At 42.0% G+C, this 20,930-nt stretch overlaps 1 protein-coding gene across 4 annotated transcripts in view; it reads right to left on the reverse strand.

Moving 5' to 3' along the window:
• The window catches only part of LOC103360661 (rho GTPase-activating protein 23-like), an 86,134-nt gene that overhangs the window by 21,191 nt on the left and 44,013 nt on the right, over positions 1-20,930 (reverse strand). For 3 of the 4 annotated variants that reach the window (XM_008286506.1, XM_008286507.1, XM_008286509.1), the window contains exons 2-7: positions 8,683-8,874; positions 7,292-7,322; positions 7,010-7,102; positions 4,517-4,595; positions 4,351-4,411; positions 477-1,917 (exon numbers count right to left, since the gene is read on the reverse strand). In XM_008286506.1, the coding sequence (XP_008284728.1) occupies positions 477-1,917; positions 4,351-4,411; positions 4,517-4,595; positions 7,010-7,102; positions 7,292-7,322; positions 8,683-8,874 (1,897 nt within the window). The remainder of the gene's footprint in view (positions 1-476; positions 1,918-4,350; positions 4,412-4,516; positions 4,596-7,009; positions 7,103-7,291; positions 7,323-8,682; positions 8,875-20,930) is intronic. The other variant, XM_008286508.1, reaches the window with a different exon arrangement.

The following is a 20,930-nucleotide window of genomic DNA, read 5'->3' on the forward strand; positions in this document are numbered from 1 at the left end:
AGCTTTAAGAACTAAAACTCCCTCTGTATGTGCTTATTTGCAGTATACAAACACTATACATGTCAAGGTTCGAAATCATACAACAATATTTAGTATTCAGCACCTTTAAGTGTAAGTACATAAAGCCAAATTTAGTGAGAGGAAACGTATTCTGTGGATATGTATATGACAAACACAAAGAGGAATAAACAGACACAAAGATGTTTGAAAAAATGGCGGCACATAGAAAAGGTGTTTCTATGGGATCACATATTAAGTGAAATAGTAAACGTCTATAGCAACAGACAATACTATAATGTTTCCAAAACAATTCAAAAACTGCATTCTATTTACTGAAAATGACAGAAAATTAAAGCATCAAACTGACAGTTTTGTAATTCCATCTACAAACATCATAATAACTAATTAACGTAAAAAGGACATAATATGTAATGTCTTACTGCTGTATGTGAGTTGCTATAGAAAAGGTCACTAACCTATGAAGGGAATAGAGGACAGGGAGTCCAGTGCATGCTGTGCCAGGCTACCATTGGCCCTGCGGCTGGGGCCGGACCCCACGGCGACGGGGGAGGGTGTCGAACCAGGCAGCTCTGGTGACTCCACAGGTGTGCTGTAGTGTGGATGTCGCAGACTCTGAATGGGGGTTCGTCGGCCTGCTGCTGGCTTCTGCCTGAGGACCACCTCCTGATTCAAGGATACAGGGGAGATGATCTCTCTGTCTTCCCCAAGCCGGACTCTCTCCTCCTCTGCTGTGGACAGAGCTGGTGTGGACTGGGGCCGGGGCACCAACACCACATCATTGTCCACTGGGCTGCTTCTGCTGCCAAGGCTCCAGTTGAGGTGAGGACCGCTGTAGCTGGGTTCTCTGAAGGAGTGGGCTTGCTGAAGGAGGTGGCCAGCTTTGCGGGAAAAAGAGGGGCTATAGCTTTTGTAGCCCACCAGCTCTTCCTCTTTTAGTCGCCGTGTCTGGGGCTCAGCTACCTGCTGACCTGGCTGCCTGCCACTGGGAGGCACTGTGGTGGAGGCTGGGATGGAGGATGTCACTGTGGTTTGGTGCTGTTGTCCTGCTGAGGCTTTCTGGTCTTTTTGCTCACTGTACTTTGTTGTTTGGGAGCTTTGTGAAGTGTGTTCGTAGCGTGGCGAGACCAGAGCAGAGGCCTGTGCCAGTGTTTCCACAGAACGACCGTAGTTGTGCTCATACTCGGCGTAGGCTGCCAGCAGACTTTCTGAGCACGACCTGCTTCCTGGTCCTGACACACCACCCCAGCCCCCGAGCCAATAAGAATCATGGGAAGCAGCTGCTGCCTGGTGGTGGTACAGGAGGGCTTCTCTCCTGTGTTGCTCTGCAGAAGTGGTAGAAACAGCTGTGGGTCCAGGACCCAGTGCCAAGCCCAACTCTGCTAAATGATCCTGAGATATGCTGCGATGACGGGGGGACATGCGCTCTGCAGCCTCAGTCTGGCTGTAGTACCAGTCTGACAGAGCCTGCTGGCAGAGGGCATCAGTGTGGGCACGTGCAGAAGCTGGCAGGCTGCTCTTCCGTGGCAGAGTTGCAGAGGTGATGGCAGCATTGTGGTTAGCAAAGTGAAAGTCAAGTGCGCTGATGGCTGACGAGGATCGCCCACGGTACCGCCCCGATGGAGCAAAGTGGCCACTGGTATCCTCGTAACCTCCAGACCAGCCAGAGGCGGGAGTAGAAGCAGCAGGAGGGCTGTTATCCAGTGGCAAGGTTGTGGTGCTGGGCCGACACTGCCAGTTATCCAGGGGGCTGTGAGGGCTGTGGAGGTTGTGGCTCGGCTGCGGGGCAGTGGAGCTGGGCTTGGTAGAGGTGTAACAGAGAGGCGGTGGCACAGGGAGGCTTTGGGCCTCACCTGTGTATGGCTCATTGCCTTTCAGGTAGGCATCATGGGAGTATGCCTAAAGACAGAAGGAGGGAGGACACAAAGTCAAATATACACACAGAATGAAGAACCAAGATGGAAGGAACAGCTTAGAGGGCAGATTGAGGTAGATGCAGCATGCACCATGCAGCAATATTTCTTTCTCTCTGTCCTTTAAAAGCTAAATTCTGATGGCAAACTGGCACTTTATTTCCCTTAATATCTTCAGAGCAATTCATTGCTTCACTGCAATTGTATTCTTAGTTTATTAGGGTTTTTCCATAAAGGAAAATACATTTTTAGCAGAAGTTTAAACCTGCCCTGTTTATTCTCTTCTGCCGTGCCCCATCCTACCTCCCCCTTCTTCTGCCTCTCTCCTCTTTCTTTCAGGTGGGGTCTCTCTGCTTGGGAGCTGCTGCCGAACCACACCACAGCCACCTACCCTACTTCTCAGCAGCATCACACTTACATTCTCCATTAATAGCCAATGTGCATCTCCTTGATGGTATAGTCCTTGTTGATGAAACTTCTTTTATACTTATTTATATTTATTTCCTTGCTTTTCTCTTGAGCATTATGAACATTTCTATGTTTAATTGGCCCTATACAAATACATTTGCCAATCAAAATGTGCTGGCTGAAATGTTATTCCTCAAGTTGCTTCAGTTTAGCATTGTACATGGAAAACAAAATGAAAAGTTCCACAGGTGCCAACCTGGCACAAGCAAGGGATGACTGCAACTCTTGCATGGCATGTTCATACAACTAATAACTGGAGCAACATTACATCATCCCTTACATGTGTCAATGTTATTTGTCACGATCTTTAAAAAAATATTGCCATATGCTTAGATTATATGGCAGGTACAAATTCAAGGGGTGATGCACTTTCTTTGAACACCACGGAATGCCAGATTTTGATACACAGTGCTTGTTAGCAGATACATGTGTTGATGCTTTGCTTTATGGGATTTACAGGACCCTTACCAAGTCTGCCCAATCAATAAAATCATTTTTGTGGGACATATGGGGTAGCAGACGTGTGGCGATGCAAGAGCATATTCGTTTTATTATGCTGTTCATATGATATATTCCCGAATTGATTGTTTTTTCAAGGACAACAGAATTTTGCATCTTGTGAAGGAATGCGACGATGGAGCCACTATCATTTCTCTGGGCATGAAAATATTCATACCTGATATACAATCAGTATTTCGCCCCTGGCGATTTAACCCTTTGCTTCTTTCAGATGAGAATTTTGTTAAATTTATCAATACAGAAATTATATTTTTTCTTGAGACTAACCAAACCCCAGGTATGTCATTTTGTACTATCTGGGAATCTCTGAAAGCTTACCTCAAATACTTTCTTAATGCATTCACAAAAAGAGGAAAAACTCGGAACGGCTACGACAGCTGAACGAAGCTATCTTATCACTCGATAGGGAATTTTGTCGTGCTCCTTCACCAGAACTAGCTAAGAAACACGTTTCATTGCAAACTGAATATAATACTTAATCTACTCAGCAGGCTGAATATCCGATCTTCAAGTCAACATGTGGGTACTATGAACATGGGGAGAAGGTAAGACATCTGCTCGCACACCAGCTATGTCAGAGGCCTGCTTATCAAACTCATCCATCCATCTCTTATCTATACACCGCTTAATCCTCACTAGGGTCGCGGGGGGGTATGCTGCACGGGGAAATCGTGCAGACTCCACGCAGAGGATGCGAACCAGCAACCGTCTTGCTGCGAGGCAGCAGTGCTAACCAACTGCACCACCTTGCAGCCCACTTAGCAAACCATTCCAGCAATTAATAACGATGAAGGCTTGAAATGTTCGAATAATGGAGAAATCAATCCTGTTTTGGGAAGTTTTACCAGCCACTGTACTCCTCTGATTCTGCAGCGAATGCTTCAGATTTTGAAAACTTTTTCAAAGATCTTAATCTCCCTGTAGTTAACTCTGATCTGGTCACCGACTTGAAGAGGGACATAGCAGCAGCTGAGATAGGCTTGGCAATAAGGGACATGCAGAGCGGCAAGTCTCTGGGGCCAGATGGATTTCCCGTTGATTTTTTAAAGACATTTTCCGATTTGCTCTCTCCAATATTGCTGTCAGTCTTCATGGAATCCTTAAATACGTCACTACTTCCATTGTCCATACGTCAAGCTGTTATCACTTTGTTACTCAAAAAGGATAAAAATCCCCTAAATTGCAACTCCTATCGACCAGTGTCACTTTTAAATAAATGAAAATTCCTTTTGCTCCATGCTGATTGATTATGCAGTCCGTTCTGCCCATGCACAATTAAAAGCTATATGTTAGCAACTGGCTGAATTAATTATAATAAAATACATAATACCTGCTGTTACACAGGCCAACTAGCTACAGGAACTGATGGCTTAACATGTTTAGAGGGCAAAAAGAAGGAAAGAAGAGAAAACAGAAGAAAGATCATACTCACACTTACCAACTGCAACACATCTTCATCTTTTGGCATAATAGAGAGTTCTAGAATGTTTTCACTAGAAGAAAAAAAAACACATAATTACTGCCAGAGCAATACTAGAGTAATACTGTCAGATGTGGACATTAAATGAGATTTCAGCCTTAAAACAACAGTTTCCCACCTGTTTTGGATGAGGGCGATCACCTGAGAGTAGGTTTTTCCCAGAATGCTCTCCCCATTCACCTTTACCAGTCTGTCCCCTGGAGTACACAAACACACACATTCAGATGATTGGTGAAATGTATGCTGAATGCAAGTGGATGTAGGATATGAACAGACACAGAAGACAAGAGGCACAAAACTTTCTAACTCAGGTTGCAAGAAGTGGTAAATTGACTGATCAGACCGGCCGGAGCCTCAGATGGCAGCTTCGAACCAGAACCCAGGAAGGGGTAAGTTAACTAATCACACCGTCGAGAGTGTTTACCAACTTCAACCTCAACACGCTGATCCAACTCTGCTGATGCTGAAGGCTGCATCTCCTCCCAACACCAGACGTCGCTGTACCCACTCCAGAATCCAAGGAAATTGCAAGTATTGAACTTTCTCGCTACTAAACCGGTTCTTCAAAATTACAATTGGCCTTTAAACAAACATTCCAAATATAACAGTTTATCTGCTGCTTTCAGTGAAAGGCTTTTTAAAGTCTCCAGGCCACACTTCTGCTCCACATTTGGTTTCTCACCTTTAGATTCTTGCTCAGCATTCTCATCATTGTTTGTATTTTATGTTTCATGTTTGTTGTTATTTGTTTGTTGTAGTTTGTAATAAATGTTTTGTGCATATACAGTTGTTGCTTGTGTTTTCTATAGCTTCTCTTTCAGTCACTTTACATATCTGATCTTTATAATTACCCTCCCTGAGCCTGGTTCTGTCGGAGGTTTTTTTTTCCCTCGCGGGGGTTTTCGGTTCCTTCCCCCCTGTTGCGGACTGCTTGCGGACTGCTGAAGCTTATAGGGAATCCAGATGTTTTGGATTGTTGGGTGTTTCTGTCTCTGCCTTTGTGAAGCGCTATGAGATGACTTGTTGTTGTAAATATGCGCTATACAAATAAAATTGAATTGAATTGAATTGAATTGAATTTCTTTGTAAATGAATACAATTCTGAAACGAAGGACACATGCAGGAAAATGGTGACCGGAAGATGTACTGTGATCGCAGCGATGGATAATCTGACTATTGTAACTGAGAGGCCAGCGGAGGGGAATGTATCTGTAGCTTTGTGAAGCTTTTAGGTAGCTCGTCAAGGCTGGCGACATTAGCTACTAGCTAAGCCGAGCTGCTGCGGCTGCTGCTGCTTCTTCTTTAAGTGATTTGGCGGTTGGCCACCTACTGTGCACACAAAAACATTGCAGACCCTGTAGGACGGGTCTCTTCCGGGTAAGGCTGTGCGCCGACGCTAACATGGTTGCCTTAGCAACGAGCACAAATTTCCCCCAAACACAAAAATTACCACAATACGATATACTCTTTTACTCTTATTTCATACTACACGTATTATACTTTAACAGCAGCACATTTGTCAGTACTTCAATCCATTTATTTTAGTTTATTAATACAAAAACACAACCTTAGTTGTAAACCCCAAGAAGAACTACATATTTCATGGTGTGTCCAATCACGTTGTATTGTAACACTACTGGAAGTTGTAGTTCTTTCTTCCAAATAGCCGTTTCTCCTAAATGGAGGGTGAAATATAAAACTTTAAGTGCATTTAGGGGTTTAAATTGATGAGGAACATGTTTATTTGAACTGACAAAACAACCTAAACCTCACAGATTCATTAACATGACCGGGACTGACAGATAACAGACAGAAAATGAATGTGTTTCCACCCTGGAGGTCCCCATATAACAACCAGGCTGTATCGGTCATGTTTTAAAGCTTGCCAAGTGTGGCACATTCAAATGAAGAGGCCATTTGGTACTGCAGTGACTGAATTTGATGCAGTCTTGTGCTTTATTTCTGTTGCACTACATTTGCTGGAGTACAGAATTTTCAGAACCAGTGTTTAGTGGCTCGTCACTGTGAATAGGACTGTTATTTACCTTAATAGTTCACAGTTTTGTTCAATCAAATATTTTCAGATCTCACTCTGGCCTGTTGAGGAGGAGACGGGAACTTATTGTATTTCACAGTTTTCCCCTGTGTCTCTGATCACAAAAAACCCAAGCTTGTCTATATTGAGCTTACAATTGCTTATCCAGGCTGAGTTTTGGGATGTTTTTCATGTGGAAATATGAAAATATATTCAAGGACTAGGTCAGCCAACTGAAAACAGGTCCCATCAGTTGTTGTATGTATGTTGTTATAATTACAGTGTCAATTAAAAAAAAAAAATCCATCCTCCTTGTAAGTTTTGCCCTTTTATCACTTTCCAGCATGGAATCATGGGCAATTTAATTTGACTTCACAAGATTATACAGAAACAGTCTTGTCAAAGTGAAAAAAAAAATTCTAAAAGTGATGTCAATTAGCTAAAAACATAAATTGTAAAAGTGAACATGTTTGCTTGTGATTGGAAGCAACATAGGGTTCAGTTTCTTACCCAAGGACACATATGTTTTTTAGTGCAGAGTTTATTTGGTTTGTTTTTCATATGAGTGTCTGCTACCTGTGCACAGTCCAGCTTGGTGGGCAGGACCATTTTCTTTGACACTCTTCACAAAGATGGTGTCCATTGGCTCCAAGCGAGACCACTGACAACCTGTTGAAACACATATAGAAGCACATGTACATATATAAGCCAAGATTAGAAAATGTCTCCTTGGATGAAAATAGCAGTGAAGCCCACAAAGTTGTATCAGCTCCATCCCACACACCTATCCTGTACATTATAAAACAGAACACGACAAGACAATGTGTTGCTGATTGAGCAGAAACATTAAACATTCACCTTTTCCCGTTGTGTTTCCATTCTCTTCATCCTGCAGGGGAAACACAGAGCACGTGTTAGAGGTGACCACAGGTGGGCGCTGCTCAGCTCACATTGTCAGTCCAGTCTGCCTGGCTCCAGCTGACTCTACTGCATGACTGGGTTTCAATTTGTCAGAGTGTCTCATATAGTGTCTTACTGACTGACATACTGACTCCCTGTCAGTCTGACTGCCTGTCTCACTGTCGGTCAATGGGTCTATGTGGACGCTTTGGTCTTTGCTGAGTTAGCTCATTCCTAACCTGGACACACAAAGGGCAGTGCATGTAGGCTAAGCTCTGCTGCTCTGCTACACAACATGGACATCACTCCAGGCCTGAGACATGCTACCATGCTGTCTACAGTGGTGTGGGTAGCTGTGGGGTCTGTATCACCGTAGAAAAATGGTCAACGGCTTGTAGCTTAAATGCAACATCTTGAAAGTACACAATCAACCATGTCTGATGTTTGCAGAATTTGGTTCTCCTGAACAGCTTTTTGGCAAAGCAACATGGAAATAATGCAGTATGCGCATACCAAAACTCCAAATTAAAAGAACTGAAAAATTAAACGTGCACAGCATTGGTTCAGTATTCTAGGGTACACTCATTTATTTGTTCAATTCGAAAAGAATGAGACAAGAAAATCGATAGCAGCTTTAATTCTGTGTTGAGCAACCTAGCTGGAAAATTAGCTTTGCTTAGCATAAAAAACTGGAAACAGGATTGGAAGCTTTGGAGTGCGGGTAGGTGTATTTGAAATTTTTTTCTAGCCATTAGGGCTGCACAATGCAGGAAAAAGTGACGTTGTGGTAATGTGTTTTTCTGCGTTACATACTGGAAAGACAACAGAAATTTCCATCAAATTACTTTGTGACTTAATTTAGAAAGAATGAATGGTTCGTGAATGATTGGGATGGTTTTGTAGTAGAGCACATCTGCATAGAAAATAAAGATCACAACAAAAAAGGCAGAAAAAAACAAACCATCTGGAGCCTTTCTCATGTGGTGTAACACTGACAAAGGCTTGGAATGGCATTCAGATCTGATGGCAGATCTAGTGGCAACAATTGCAAGACACTGCTGACAGAGTTCCTGCGTTTACTTATGTATATTTACATTTAGATGTTATCATTTATGAAATCGACTCAGATTGATAGCTAAATGGCACAATATCACTACAACAGGGAAGGGGCTCTGTTGGAGCAGGAATGTGATAGGGATATATTGTGTTTATTTAGCTGCGTCTATGATTCTTTGAATTCTGTACACCTTTGAACAGCTAGAAAAAAGAACTTGAACGTAAAAAAGGGTCAAATTTCAAACATTTAGAGGCCCCTGGTCAAAGTGCTTCCCTCAAGAACAGCCTGTTACCTTGACGCTGTGGAGAGAGGACTCTGGTGGGTAAACGATGAAGTGGCGCAGAGTGAAGCCAAATCCCTGTGAGTTTTTCTGGAGAAAAATGGTTCGTGGGCCCTGCCACGACATACCCTCCACTTCACCTGACGACAGCGGCCGGCGCCTGTTTTCATTGGACAACACCATGCCATCTCTCCGCCCTTTAGCCTGTGGAGCAGAGAGGATGAAGCAAATTGTTAGTACAAGTCACACTTAGCTTTCCTGTTACCTCTTGGTGGGAAATGGACACTGGCAAAACACTACCATGCAAACCTTAAAGTACATTGCAAGTAGCATTGTCAGGGATCTCCACTGGACTGGTGCGGCTGTGTTTTCAGCCACAGTTGAATACATTCAAAGGAAATGTAAGTGGGTGTATGCTGTCCATTCAATAGGGGCTCTGCCCAGGTCTGACTAGGGCAGAATTCCACTGGAGGAATTTCTTGGAGACTTCCTCTTTCCAAAGAGGAAGCTCTATTTTCACCAACAGCCTCACCTATAATCACATCTATTTCATCCAGCTAACAATAGAAGAGTTAAAAATATATGTCTATAAAAAACTGTCATGGAACAACAGGAAATTATTAGGGCTTATAAACACAGATCTGGAAAAGCAGATGAACAATAGACAAAGGGGGTACACATATTCACATTCAGTGAAATTTCCACAGGGTTGAGAAGCTGACATTTACACCAGTGTTACAAACACACAGCAGACCCTCCAACACAGCTGAGAAAAACTGAGATGCTAAACCACATACTGGTTAACCTTATTACAGATATTCTGTAGGTTAAACATGCCTCTGGAAACTCGGGTTTATACACAGCATGAACATTAGCTTGGGGCAGTAACACAGTAAAATGAAGAAGCTGATGAGCTGGTGCAAGAGCAGCTTCAGTGTTCTGCTTAAACTAAAGCAAAATTCTGTTAGGCAAAAAAACTCAGTCCATGCATGGACATGATGTAATGAATAAAACCATATGATTATTACATACGACTTCTTTTTAGCTATAACATATTGCAGTTTGCTTCATTCAAAAGTATGAAGTTTAAAAACATGAGAAAGGTTACGTTTTTTTTAATTTCACAGCAGGTTTTGATGTGTCACCACAGGAAAACCACGTGTATCGAACAACATTGATGATGGTTGCATTCCATTGAAGTTTCTCTTATTACAAAGTGTGCTGTAGGCCCATGACACAATTTTAAATGTGACAGTAGAAAAGATGTAAAGGTCTAGATAAAATGAATACTAAGGGAATTTCATTTAGCTAAATAGAGCCATTGCTACTATCATTATTACATGCAGGTTGTTAGAAAAGCCTATAATAAATGTGTGTTGAAACCAGACGTTTACATACACTATATAAAAAGACATATAACCTTTTTTTCCTCACTGCTTGACATTAAATCAGACTAAATTTTTCTTGCTTTAGGTCAGTTAGGATTACCAAAATTATTTCTATTTGCTAAACGCCAGAATAATGAGAGAGAGAATTTTTTAAAGAATTCTTTATTACTTTCTTCAAAGTCAGAAGTTCACATACATTTCCTTAGTATTTGGTAGCGTTGCCTTTAAACTGTATGACTTGGGTCAAACGCTTCGGGTTTCCTTCCACAAGCTTCTGACAATAGTTTAATGAGTTCTGGCCCATTCCTCCGGACAGAACTGGCAAAACTGAGTCAGAAACTACTAAAACAAAACAAAAACAGAGGACAGTCCTGAAGAAATCTTTATATTTGAATAGGATTTTTTTTTTTTTTAAAAACAAAAAAAAAACAAATACATTTGTATCAGAAAAGTTTCAGGACTGGTGTTACAAAAAATCTATTTCAAAGCCAAACTACAAACTACGAGTTTTCCCCTTCAGATGATCAACCAGCCCGTCTACAAAGAGATCCTGCAGCATTTGCTTCATTCAGTGAGAAGAGGTGAGAGTTGTGGCAGGACCAGTTGTGGCTGCTTCACCATGACAACACGTCTGTTCACTATGCCCTGAGCATCCCACAGTTCCTGGCTGAGAAGAACATCGCCGTGCTGGACCAACCTCCCTACTCACTCTACGTGGCTCCGTGGGATTGTTTCCTCTTCCCCATGTTCAAGTGGGTCATCAAGGGGACCCGTTTAGAAGACGTGAACGACATCAAGATGGCTGTGACGACGGAGCTGAGGAGGATCCTGGAGGAATCCTTCCAGGAATGCATGGCGGCGTAGCAGAGAAGGCTGGGAAAGTGTGTTAGACTGCAGGGGGATTACTTTGAAGGGGAAAACTTGACGTTTGTAGTTTGGATTTGAAATATATCTTTTGTGACATCAGTCCTGGAACTTTTCTGACACACCTCATATGTTGATGCTGTACCTTCGATTGTTTATTTTTCAGTCACAAAATGTCCTTCCCAAAACATTTCTTAGTTATTAATTTTTATTTTTACAAGTTTAAGAAACCCTTATAAAAATGTCTTTCCAGGCAATACGGATTCTGTAAAGAAAAAACACTGTCTCTTTACCAGCGTGCACAGTAGCACACATGCCACTCTCAGCAACACACACAGAAGCACGCACATCCAACACAAATAAACACTATGAGCCACTCAGCCAGTTACAAAAGCAAAAGGAAGTGTGTTTCTTGAGACAGGATGTGGAAAACAGAGTCCTTTTGAGAGGTGATTTGGTAAAACCTTCACCTCTAAGAATAGTTCCAAGGAGCACCAGGGAGGAGACACACACTTTCCAAAGATGGTGCCAATCAGTTCGGCTTCATTTCTGCATTATTTGTAGGTGCAATAAGGTTTCTACACTCCATAAATCAGCACACATAAAAAAGGAGGCCACCCTTAACTGAAGGAAAATGGATCATAAATTAGAGTATGATTCTCATAAAACATAGTAAATAATCGATTTGGAACTCGGATTTATAACTTTATCTAGCTAGGTTCAAGAGAAACTGAAGTGTGTGAGTGTGAGTGTGCGTGTGTGTGTGTGTGTCTGGTGCACACCAATCACATCTGTTCCTCACACACAACATAAACACATGTCAGGTGAGAACAAGAGTGTGAGCAGGAGGTTTGACGTGTGTGTTTAAGGCCGTTCAAAGCATGCATATGTGACCTGTCTAGAATGATGGTGCCAGTTTGAAAAGATGGTTAGGTTGCACTCAAGACCCTGCATTGTGAGAAGAACAACTACCATCACTTTGGTAGTGTGACAAAGCCAACAAAGGAGCCGCCACCTCACAGCAAACAACCGCATCAGTGCATGTAAACTGACAATTGCTAGGCATTCCTATGATGTTCTGTGCAGACTCAGGAGATGACAAAGTTTACATCAAGCACTTACTCATGGATGCAGAAAGTAAAATGGTACGTGCTCACAGGAAATGTTTCTGAATATAACCGGGCGTTTCCAAACAAGGTGCCATGTTTGTCTGTTTTGAAATCCAGTAGCTGAGAGTCGAGGAACAAAGCATTCAGCCAATCAGGAAGGAGTAGCCTGTGTTGGTTTCCTGTTGGAGAGCAGCTGTCAATCATCTCTCGTGACGTTGCATAGTCCCAAGCATCCAGTGGTGGGAAGCAGCATGGTACAAAAGCACACTGGTGACATACCGTGATGCTGGCTCTAGGTGGAGTCTGGCAAGAGCCAGTCACCACACTGAGCTTCATAAGTGCTCTCCTGGAAACCCAGTTAACCCAGTTAACCCATATAAACCAGAGTAACGTGCTAAGCAATAATATTTGAAGGATTTTACGTCATATACTGTTCAAACTTTTCAAATGAACCCAATTCTACTGTATTATATAACATATATTGTCCTCATCATCAGATCAGTGTGTGTGTGTGTGTGTGTGTGTGTGTGTGTGTGTGTGGCTGCAGGTGTGTTGGAGAACTGTGGTGTGCAAAGACTAAACGCATGAAGTCATCATATGTGAGTGTGCACATGTGTGTGCTAGTTGGTAGACACACTGCTGTGTGAGATTCCTCCTTATCAGACACCTGTACAGGTGACATTTAACAGGAGTGGATGTCAAAGGTGAGATGTTTGACATCTGCCTCTTTTACTCACACACACACTCACTCAGGAGGGAACAGCAGCATGCCAGAGTGTGTTTTATTGAACAGTGTGGTTTCATGTCAGCTCCCTGTGTAACAGCTCTGTGCTCAGCTAGACAACCCAGTGTCTGTGTATGTTAACTTGTCTTTACTATTTTAGTGAATTCATAGTGTAGTATGTGATGCACATTTAATGCGATTTAAACAAATAGGACAACATGGACAAACCAAAAGAGATGCAAGATGGTTTCTGCAAGTGAATCTGAATTCTGTAACGCCTTCTACATTCAGCTGGGTAAGTAATAAATAAAGTAATAAGAACGAGTTGCACTGAGATGAAAACAAGGCCTGCTGTGGCTGTCAGGAGACCTACAGGTGACGTCATGCAGGGTTCATCCATCTTTATATACAGTAAACTTGGATGTATTGCTGGAGACTTGACTAAGTGTAGTGTTGGTGTTTTCTGACCTTTGGCTGGCTGTGGACGGACCACTGTTGCTAGAAAATCATTAAAGTCTAATGTACAATGTCAAGTGATGATTTCATATTCTGAAAGCGGTTTTATATAAATTGGACACGACATACGGTGGCATCAAGGTGGCTATAAGGCATTTGTACTTTACTTCTTTATTGAAATTGGACCTGGTATTCAAATAAGCAACAGTGGATTAGTAGTAACATGTTATTAGTTAGGTTACACTGGAAAAACATACCAGGACTATATGACTACGATTAGGTAACTTTTTTTTTTTTTTTTTTTTTAATATTCTTTGAATTATTGATTTTAGGAAAATGAGAATTAAAACACACAACAAAAAAACTATTATCTTAGATGTCAGAGAAATATAATCTAAGGTAATGCATAACATTGATTGCAGTGAGCATTATTTGCTTACTAATGTTGCATGCATGTGCTATATCATGAGATATATTTGATGTAAAATGTATTTAACAATGTGCTATTTATGGTTTTCACACCAGAAAAAGAACAGTCCTCTTGTGCCTCAGTTATTTTTCTGTTCCAAGACTAATACTTGCCTCTAGACATGAAGAGATGACTGGCCAAACACCCCAGTCTGCTAATACTATATTATCATAGAAAAACCATCATAACAAACCATTAAAGGAATATTGACATAGTGCAGAAAGTTATATTCCTTAACATAATTGATTTAGCTGTCTCTCCTACACAGGACTGCCTTAAACCAATTCTGTTCCTTTCAGTAAAAACGTCCAGCTTTCGTTCTGTAATTCATTCAAGCAAGGGACATAATACCACTATAATCGATGGTATAATGTGATTCAATCTTTTGTACAATGTACATTAAATGACATTTAGCTTCCCCCTTTACCCTAGTTAGCAGTCCTTATCAGATCCTGAACCCTCGGCCTGGGTGGGAGACTCTCTGAGGACATTAGTGCTGACTCACAGCTCATCATTCATGTGGTGGCTGCTCACTGGCTTTGCATAGATTTCTCTCAGCCTCACCAATTGTTTAATCTTGCTGGATTACAATTACTATTTGAATGTCAAACATTAGTTGAGTATTGTAATGATTTAGCGCTCATCTGACATTCAGACCAAAGCAGAGTGGAGCAGAGAGAAGCAGAGTAACACTCCCCTCCTGCAAACACACATCAGATAATACGAGCTGACAGGACTTTGTGCAGCGACGCTCACACTCTACACAAAGTGTATACTAGACGCTGGATCACGAAAACACTCACTACAGCTGCATGCAAGCAGACATACAAGCGTGATGGAAGCACCGTGATCCTTAATGCATTCTTGAACAGATGATGTAAAAACACAGCCACAGACACCCACGTATACATACACACGACATTTTATATAAAGCTTCATGCATCTCTGTGCGTAGTGCAGGCATCAGCCTCATCTCCCTTCCCCTCTGCTAGCTAGTCAACAGGCCCCCTCAGTGCTACATTACGTAACAGCTAAAGGAGGCACAGAGACATGGCATAACAAACACACTCACACACTTGAATGAATTGAATACCACATGCTGCGGCCATTTGCACTGTCTGACACTTGGGTAAAGTTAATAGCAATTGCATAAATTTGTGTTCCCCGAGATATAGCCAAGGAAGTTGCATCGTAGGCAAGGATGGTCAATGACGGTCACAGACCACACTGAAGATGGAAACCCTTCAGAATCACAACAGCCATAGTCGTATTTTAAAGCTGTAGTCAAGCCACAGATCGACGGAACACAGACAAACACAACAGTTTGGCCAGCATACTGAACTGGCTGCACAGAAAACAGCACAACAGAGGAAGAAAATGTATATCCAGAACTGACAGCTCACATGTTTCTAGCGTTGTTTTACTCAAGCAATGACTCCTTCATTTAACACTACAGATTTGTACAACATGGAAAATAATTAATATCAAGACTCGATTATATTTTTTTGTCAGTCAGGTGTTTGCCACTGGAGGGCTTTTCCAGCTGCTAGCCCCATTTCACCAGTAAGAGAGCATACAGTCAGTATATTAAGCAAGTAATATGACTGTAAAGAAGCGCTAATGATTACTTAGATATAGGCAATGCATCAAATGACTATGTGTACTGAAAAAGGACCTGTAATGACATATTATCTAATCTACAGTTTCCTTTACTTCTGCAGAATGTTTTAAGGTGTCTCAGCTTATTGTTTTGGTTTTCTGGCCCATAATTACATTTGCATTTCAGCATCTCACAACTTCTCCAACAAAAAGACTACAGTGCTTTTGTCTCTTCTTGCCTCGTCTGACATCCTCTACTGCATTCGTAACACTGACTCATACGGACACACTCCACCACACAACTGCAAAAAGGTAGGTGAACGTAGGTGAACGTAGGTGAACGCTCAGCTCCTGGCACCTCCTTCCAAACCATTTGTACCTCAAGTAGATCATATAACATGGCCAGAATTTGACCAAGTCAAAAGATATAAAGCATGTGCTGACAAAAGCCTCAAAAATCTTCTAAAAATTACATTTTGTGAGCTGAAAATGGAGCATCAGGTCCTTAATTACCTACAGTGATGGTTTGGTAAATTACTATGGTGGGACACCTCTTCTTCAAGACCAACTCATTTTACAAGAATTGCATTAGTCTGCCTTTTAACTCAATGACATCATGTCCCACAACAGTCACAGTTTGATGAGATTCTTTTTCTTCAGCCTGATTAGAAAATTTCTTTGGTAAAATACTGTAAAACTTAAAGGTATTTTACAGTTAATAGTATTGCATTTTGGCAGTAGGACTAATTACCCAGGACAGGCGATGGCGCTGTATGACCCTCCGCGAGCCCCGTCTTCTTGGTGATGCGATGGGAGTGGGGCAGGGGGAGGCAAGAGGTGAAACACCTCTTAAAACTGCCAGCCAAATACACCGAGGTTCGGCGTCACTACAGTCCACCCCGACAGAACACTGAAATCGCCACTCGTGGCCTGATGGAGCTGGTGCAACACCTGATACTCTCAGCATAGCACCTCGTACCTTGTACGAAGATGAACTGTCTGTGGAGCAAACACACACTAACACACGGCAGAGGTCAAACGGCTTCAGAGCCCACGACCGAGATATGTTGTCACCTTTGCACAATCTCTGTTTTAAACATTGTGGCCAGCAGCAACAATTAAGGGTACATGAACAGAAAACGCACCCTTGCGCAGTGAGTCAACTATGCAATTGTCACCTTCAGAAATGTATCTGTAGAAGCCCAAGTCGTTAATGCGTGAATTTGTAATCCTTGTTTTGGGATTTAGCTTCACCTTCATCATTTGTGTATATCCTCCTTTAGGTAATTCACTGAATCATGCTTCTTAGATTTGAAAGATAGGTGGTCAATCCATGATGATCAAATCCAAAGCCAAGGAAAGCACCCCATTTTGCAATGGATTACACTTCATTTGTTATATTTTGTACAGTTTTCTACTGTGTTGCATTGAGTTAGTCCTCTTTTTTTCCTAGGAGTGACTGGGTCTTTGAAATTTAGGGCAAATTCCTGTGATCACAACAGAAACTCTTGACCTCTTTTTTTGCCTTCTGTCCCCTTTCATTTAGTCCAATTCACAGTTGCAGATGAGGGGTTCTTCGTTTGATATAATTCTTGCTTCAGCATTAACAACAGTGTCAGTCCCAGGGTGGCCAGAATGGCAGCAGCAGCAGACAATCCTCTCCAACTTCCACTGGTCTTCTTCAAAGCTTTCACAGTGAAATGGTCCCATGTCAGAAAAAACACATTCATTTCACTGAAGTAGAATTTTGCTGCTGATGTGTAGATTGGCTAAATTTTAGCGTTTCTCTGGATTTCAAAAACAAATCCAGTTGAATTGTGTCCCTGGACCAGTTGAGCTTAGTAGGCAGTTTGTTGTCACAGCAGATTCTAGCCCTGGAAACAATCCCACGCTGCTGATAAGAGATCCAGTGTGTCCCCCTCCATGCTGGCACTACAGCGCAGCATTGGCTGTGGCTGACTATCTTTACTGCTGTCTAAGTATAGTCCTCCCTCCTCTCAACCCTGCCATGCCTTTCTCTCTTTTCATTCTCTCTCTCTCCCTTGGGTCTATTTGCTGACATCCCTGCACTCTCACTCTCTCTCTTTTCCTCTCTCAGTCACATTCCTCTCATCCTTTAGCTACATAGCTCAGCCTGTTGGTGGAGCACAGAGCTGTGGTGTGCTGGGTCTTCCTGTCAGCTCCTTTTACACTCACAGCCTGGTGGCTGATGCTGCTATCACTGTTCAGGGTATACGCTGACACTGTGGCCTATGTGTAGTTCCAAAACTAATACCTGATAAATCTATGAGTAGATGGACAGAGGAAATACAACGAGGCAAAAGTGACAACATTCCTGGCTCCAGCTTCTGAAATGTTCTGTTTGGTTCCACATATTGCTATCAAACCAGGACCAGGCATTCATAGCACCTTGAGTATATATGTAGCCACAAAGTTGTTCTTTTTTAACTACTCTACTATCCAATAGAGATGAAGAGGTCACAAACAAGAGATTACATCAGCGCTTATGTTTGTGTGCTAGATATGTTGATGGAGCTGGAAAAATGGTTAGTCTAGCTTTGTGTAAAGGCCAGTCCATTGTTTTTGTGTCTGTGGTCTGTGTAAAAATTATGATTCCCATGTGACCCCTCTGCCCAAAGCCCAAAATTTGAGACTGTGCAACTGTTTGTACAGCAAGCACTGACAATACATGTACAAAGACAGTAAACCTATTGCTCTTTTTGCGCACCATATTTATACTATGATGTATTCCACATCCTCTGAGTGTTTTCTCCTTTAGACTTTGTCATGTGGTTCAGCCAAAGACAATAAAAAAGCTGCTTCGTCAGGAGGTCACCATCATATTTTCTTGTGTGCATGTGTGGGACATGTCTGTGCAGATTACAGCATGAACAGAAGCCTGTGCAAGTCTACCGTACTGAGTCCAAGTCTGCAGCTGGAAATGAATCTGCCTTTTAGAACCTTTAAGATGAAATACCCAAACTGAATTTTTAAAGTTGCACAAAAGTCTCTGTAAAAATATCTGCAATATTTTAAACATAAACAAGGATTGATTTTCTTGCACTTTAATAAAAGCGTGTGATGCATCAGCTTGGCTTATGTTCAGCTCCAAAGCTGAAATGGCACTGCTGCAGCCCTTAGCACCCAGCACCAAACGGGAAGCATCGCCCAACAGCTTGTCAGCAGCAAACAAATGTTGAGAGAATGTTTTCAAAAAACATGCAGAAATTAGCTTAAAGTCATGTTGGCACCTGCGACTTACAAATGTCAAATGAGAAGCCAATCTTCAGAGCAACACTATAGCCGGCCATATCTTTTTTATTATTCTCTTAGAAATCACAGTGCTGTGGCTCATATAGGTTGGGATATTTTTACTAAACTAAACTCTCCTCATCCATGGTCTATGCACACAAGAGGTTGCTACGGGAACGGCAATCTACAAGCAGGAACCGAGTAGAAAATAAAGTGATATTTCAGGGGCGGAAATAGGACAGTGGCATCAAGTGTCAGCGGGGCACCACATAGTGTAGGTGTAAGGGTTGGACAGAGAAAATAACAGCTGTGTCCTTTAACCTTCATAAGAAGAAAACACAGAGGCAAAGAAATTAAAAATAGCCCCATCAATGCCTGTAGCATGAATAAATGAATGGACTAAACATACATGACAAACATGTTCATTATTATGCTTGTTGGTGAATTATTGATGTAGCCAGATTGGTCGTTTTTTTCTAAAATAGCACTTCAAAGTCTAAAATTTTGCACTACATAGTACCTTTGAATGCTTCATGGCATGTGCACCAATTTTGCTAACAATCTTACAATGCACAATACTTTGCAGATGCAAAAATGACAACAAGGCAGCAGAGAAAGCAAACAATAGACTGGGTGTTGTGTGGTGGATGAGGGAAGTGATTTTGGAAAGTGCTTCTATGATGTGCAAGGAAAACCACATAGACACAAGATTCATATCAAACTTCTCTTTACACACAGCGGGAAGACAACAACACATTTACCAAATTATTTAATCTTTAGTTTAGTTAACCATGTGAATAATTGAAAGACAATAAAGACCATTGTAGGGATGAGCACTGCATCTAGGTTAGACCAGAGTGAGTGGTGGTGTGTGGGATTACTATATGTTAAGCACAGCCCCAGTTTACACATAAACTCATGAAGCAAAATGGTGAACAAGTGTAAATAAGCATGTGGTTGAGGGTCTTTTAATAACAGAATTTGATTTCCATGCTGATGTCTGAGCGCCCAAAACAGATTACAACGAGCTGCCAACTTGCATTAATGTTTGTGCCTGACGAATAACTCTATATGCGAACACCAGGCTCTGTGTGTGTGTGTGTGTGTGTGTGTGTTTCCATCCTCCTCTAACCCTCCACAAACAGCTCTAGCAGTGCTGTCAGTTCCTCAGTTCCCTTTTCTTTGACATTCGAGCGCAACAAAAAAGACAGACAGTGAGAGAAAAGGAAAATGAAGATACAGAGGGAGAAGCTGGATGTGGAGGTGCTTGAAAGAGGCTGACAGCCATGCAAACATCATTCAGCAGCCTCCGTATCTTCAGCTCGTGCCCTCCTCTGGCCTTCACTTTTCTTTCCTATTCTCTCCTAACTCAACTCAACTCACTTCCATTTTATTTCTATAGCAGCAATTCACAACACGTCACCTCACAGCGCTTAACACGGGACTCCTTCTCTCTTTTGTGATTGTTCCTTTTTCAGTCTTCAGCTTTCTTTTAGTTACTTATATTTCAACTGTAGAACAAACCACTACACTTTAACATCATTCTAGCACCACTGTGCGTGCCCCTCGATTTGAGGACTGTTGATTCTAGAAAAGGCATGTTGACCAACATGTGCACTCTCAACACAGTTTTGGAGGATCTGAGCCAGGACAACAATAACATAACGTGATGTGTGAGTCAGAGGAGAATATGCATCTGCTCTGCCCTGATTCTTTATGCCCTGAGTATGAGACTGCTGGCTGTCTGACTCACATTCACTTCATGGTATATGAGTCAAAGCAGCTACCACCAAAGCACACGCAATCAAAGTCAGCGATTAAATCTAGGACTGATCGATATGGAATTTTTGAGGCCGATGCCGATTCCGATATTTGGCAGAAAAAAAATCTGATAATTAACTAATTGGCGGATTAATTTAAAAAAAATATAAAATGAATACAATAGCTACTTTTTTGGTCCCTTAACGCTTACAATACCAAAGATATGAATTACAGGCAGAACATTTTACTGTTTTACAATACTTTTTTAGTATTTGTTTAGCTGTTGAAGGTGTTGATTGGTCTGGAGGTTTTTCCTTCAGTGCTCCGTTAACGTTTGGCTGATGGCAGCTGTTTAAACAGTTTATGGACAGGGTGTGAGGAGTCCCTGACAATGTTCAGTGTCCTGCTCCTGCAGCAACTCTGGAAAAGTTCAGAGTTAGCTGTCTGTCTGTCCACCCGGAACAATGTCATCTCCTCCAGCTGTATGGCCGTCTGGGATGTTTTCATGGAGCCATGTTTCTGTTAAAGCAAACACACAGCAGTCTTTCCACACTCTGCGGGCTTCTCTCAGCAAATGTAACTCGTCCAGCTTGTTGTCGAGGGAGCGGACATTGGAGAGCAGGAGGACGGTCCTGCCG

Source organism: Stegastes partitus, unplaced genomic scaffold (genome assembly GCF_000690725.1).
Source record: "Stegastes partitus isolate 25-593 unplaced genomic scaffold, Stegastes_partitus-1.0.2 Scaffold457, whole genome shotgun sequence".
NCBI classification, from domain to species: domain Eukaryota; kingdom Metazoa; phylum Chordata; class Actinopteri; family Pomacentridae; genus Stegastes; species Stegastes partitus.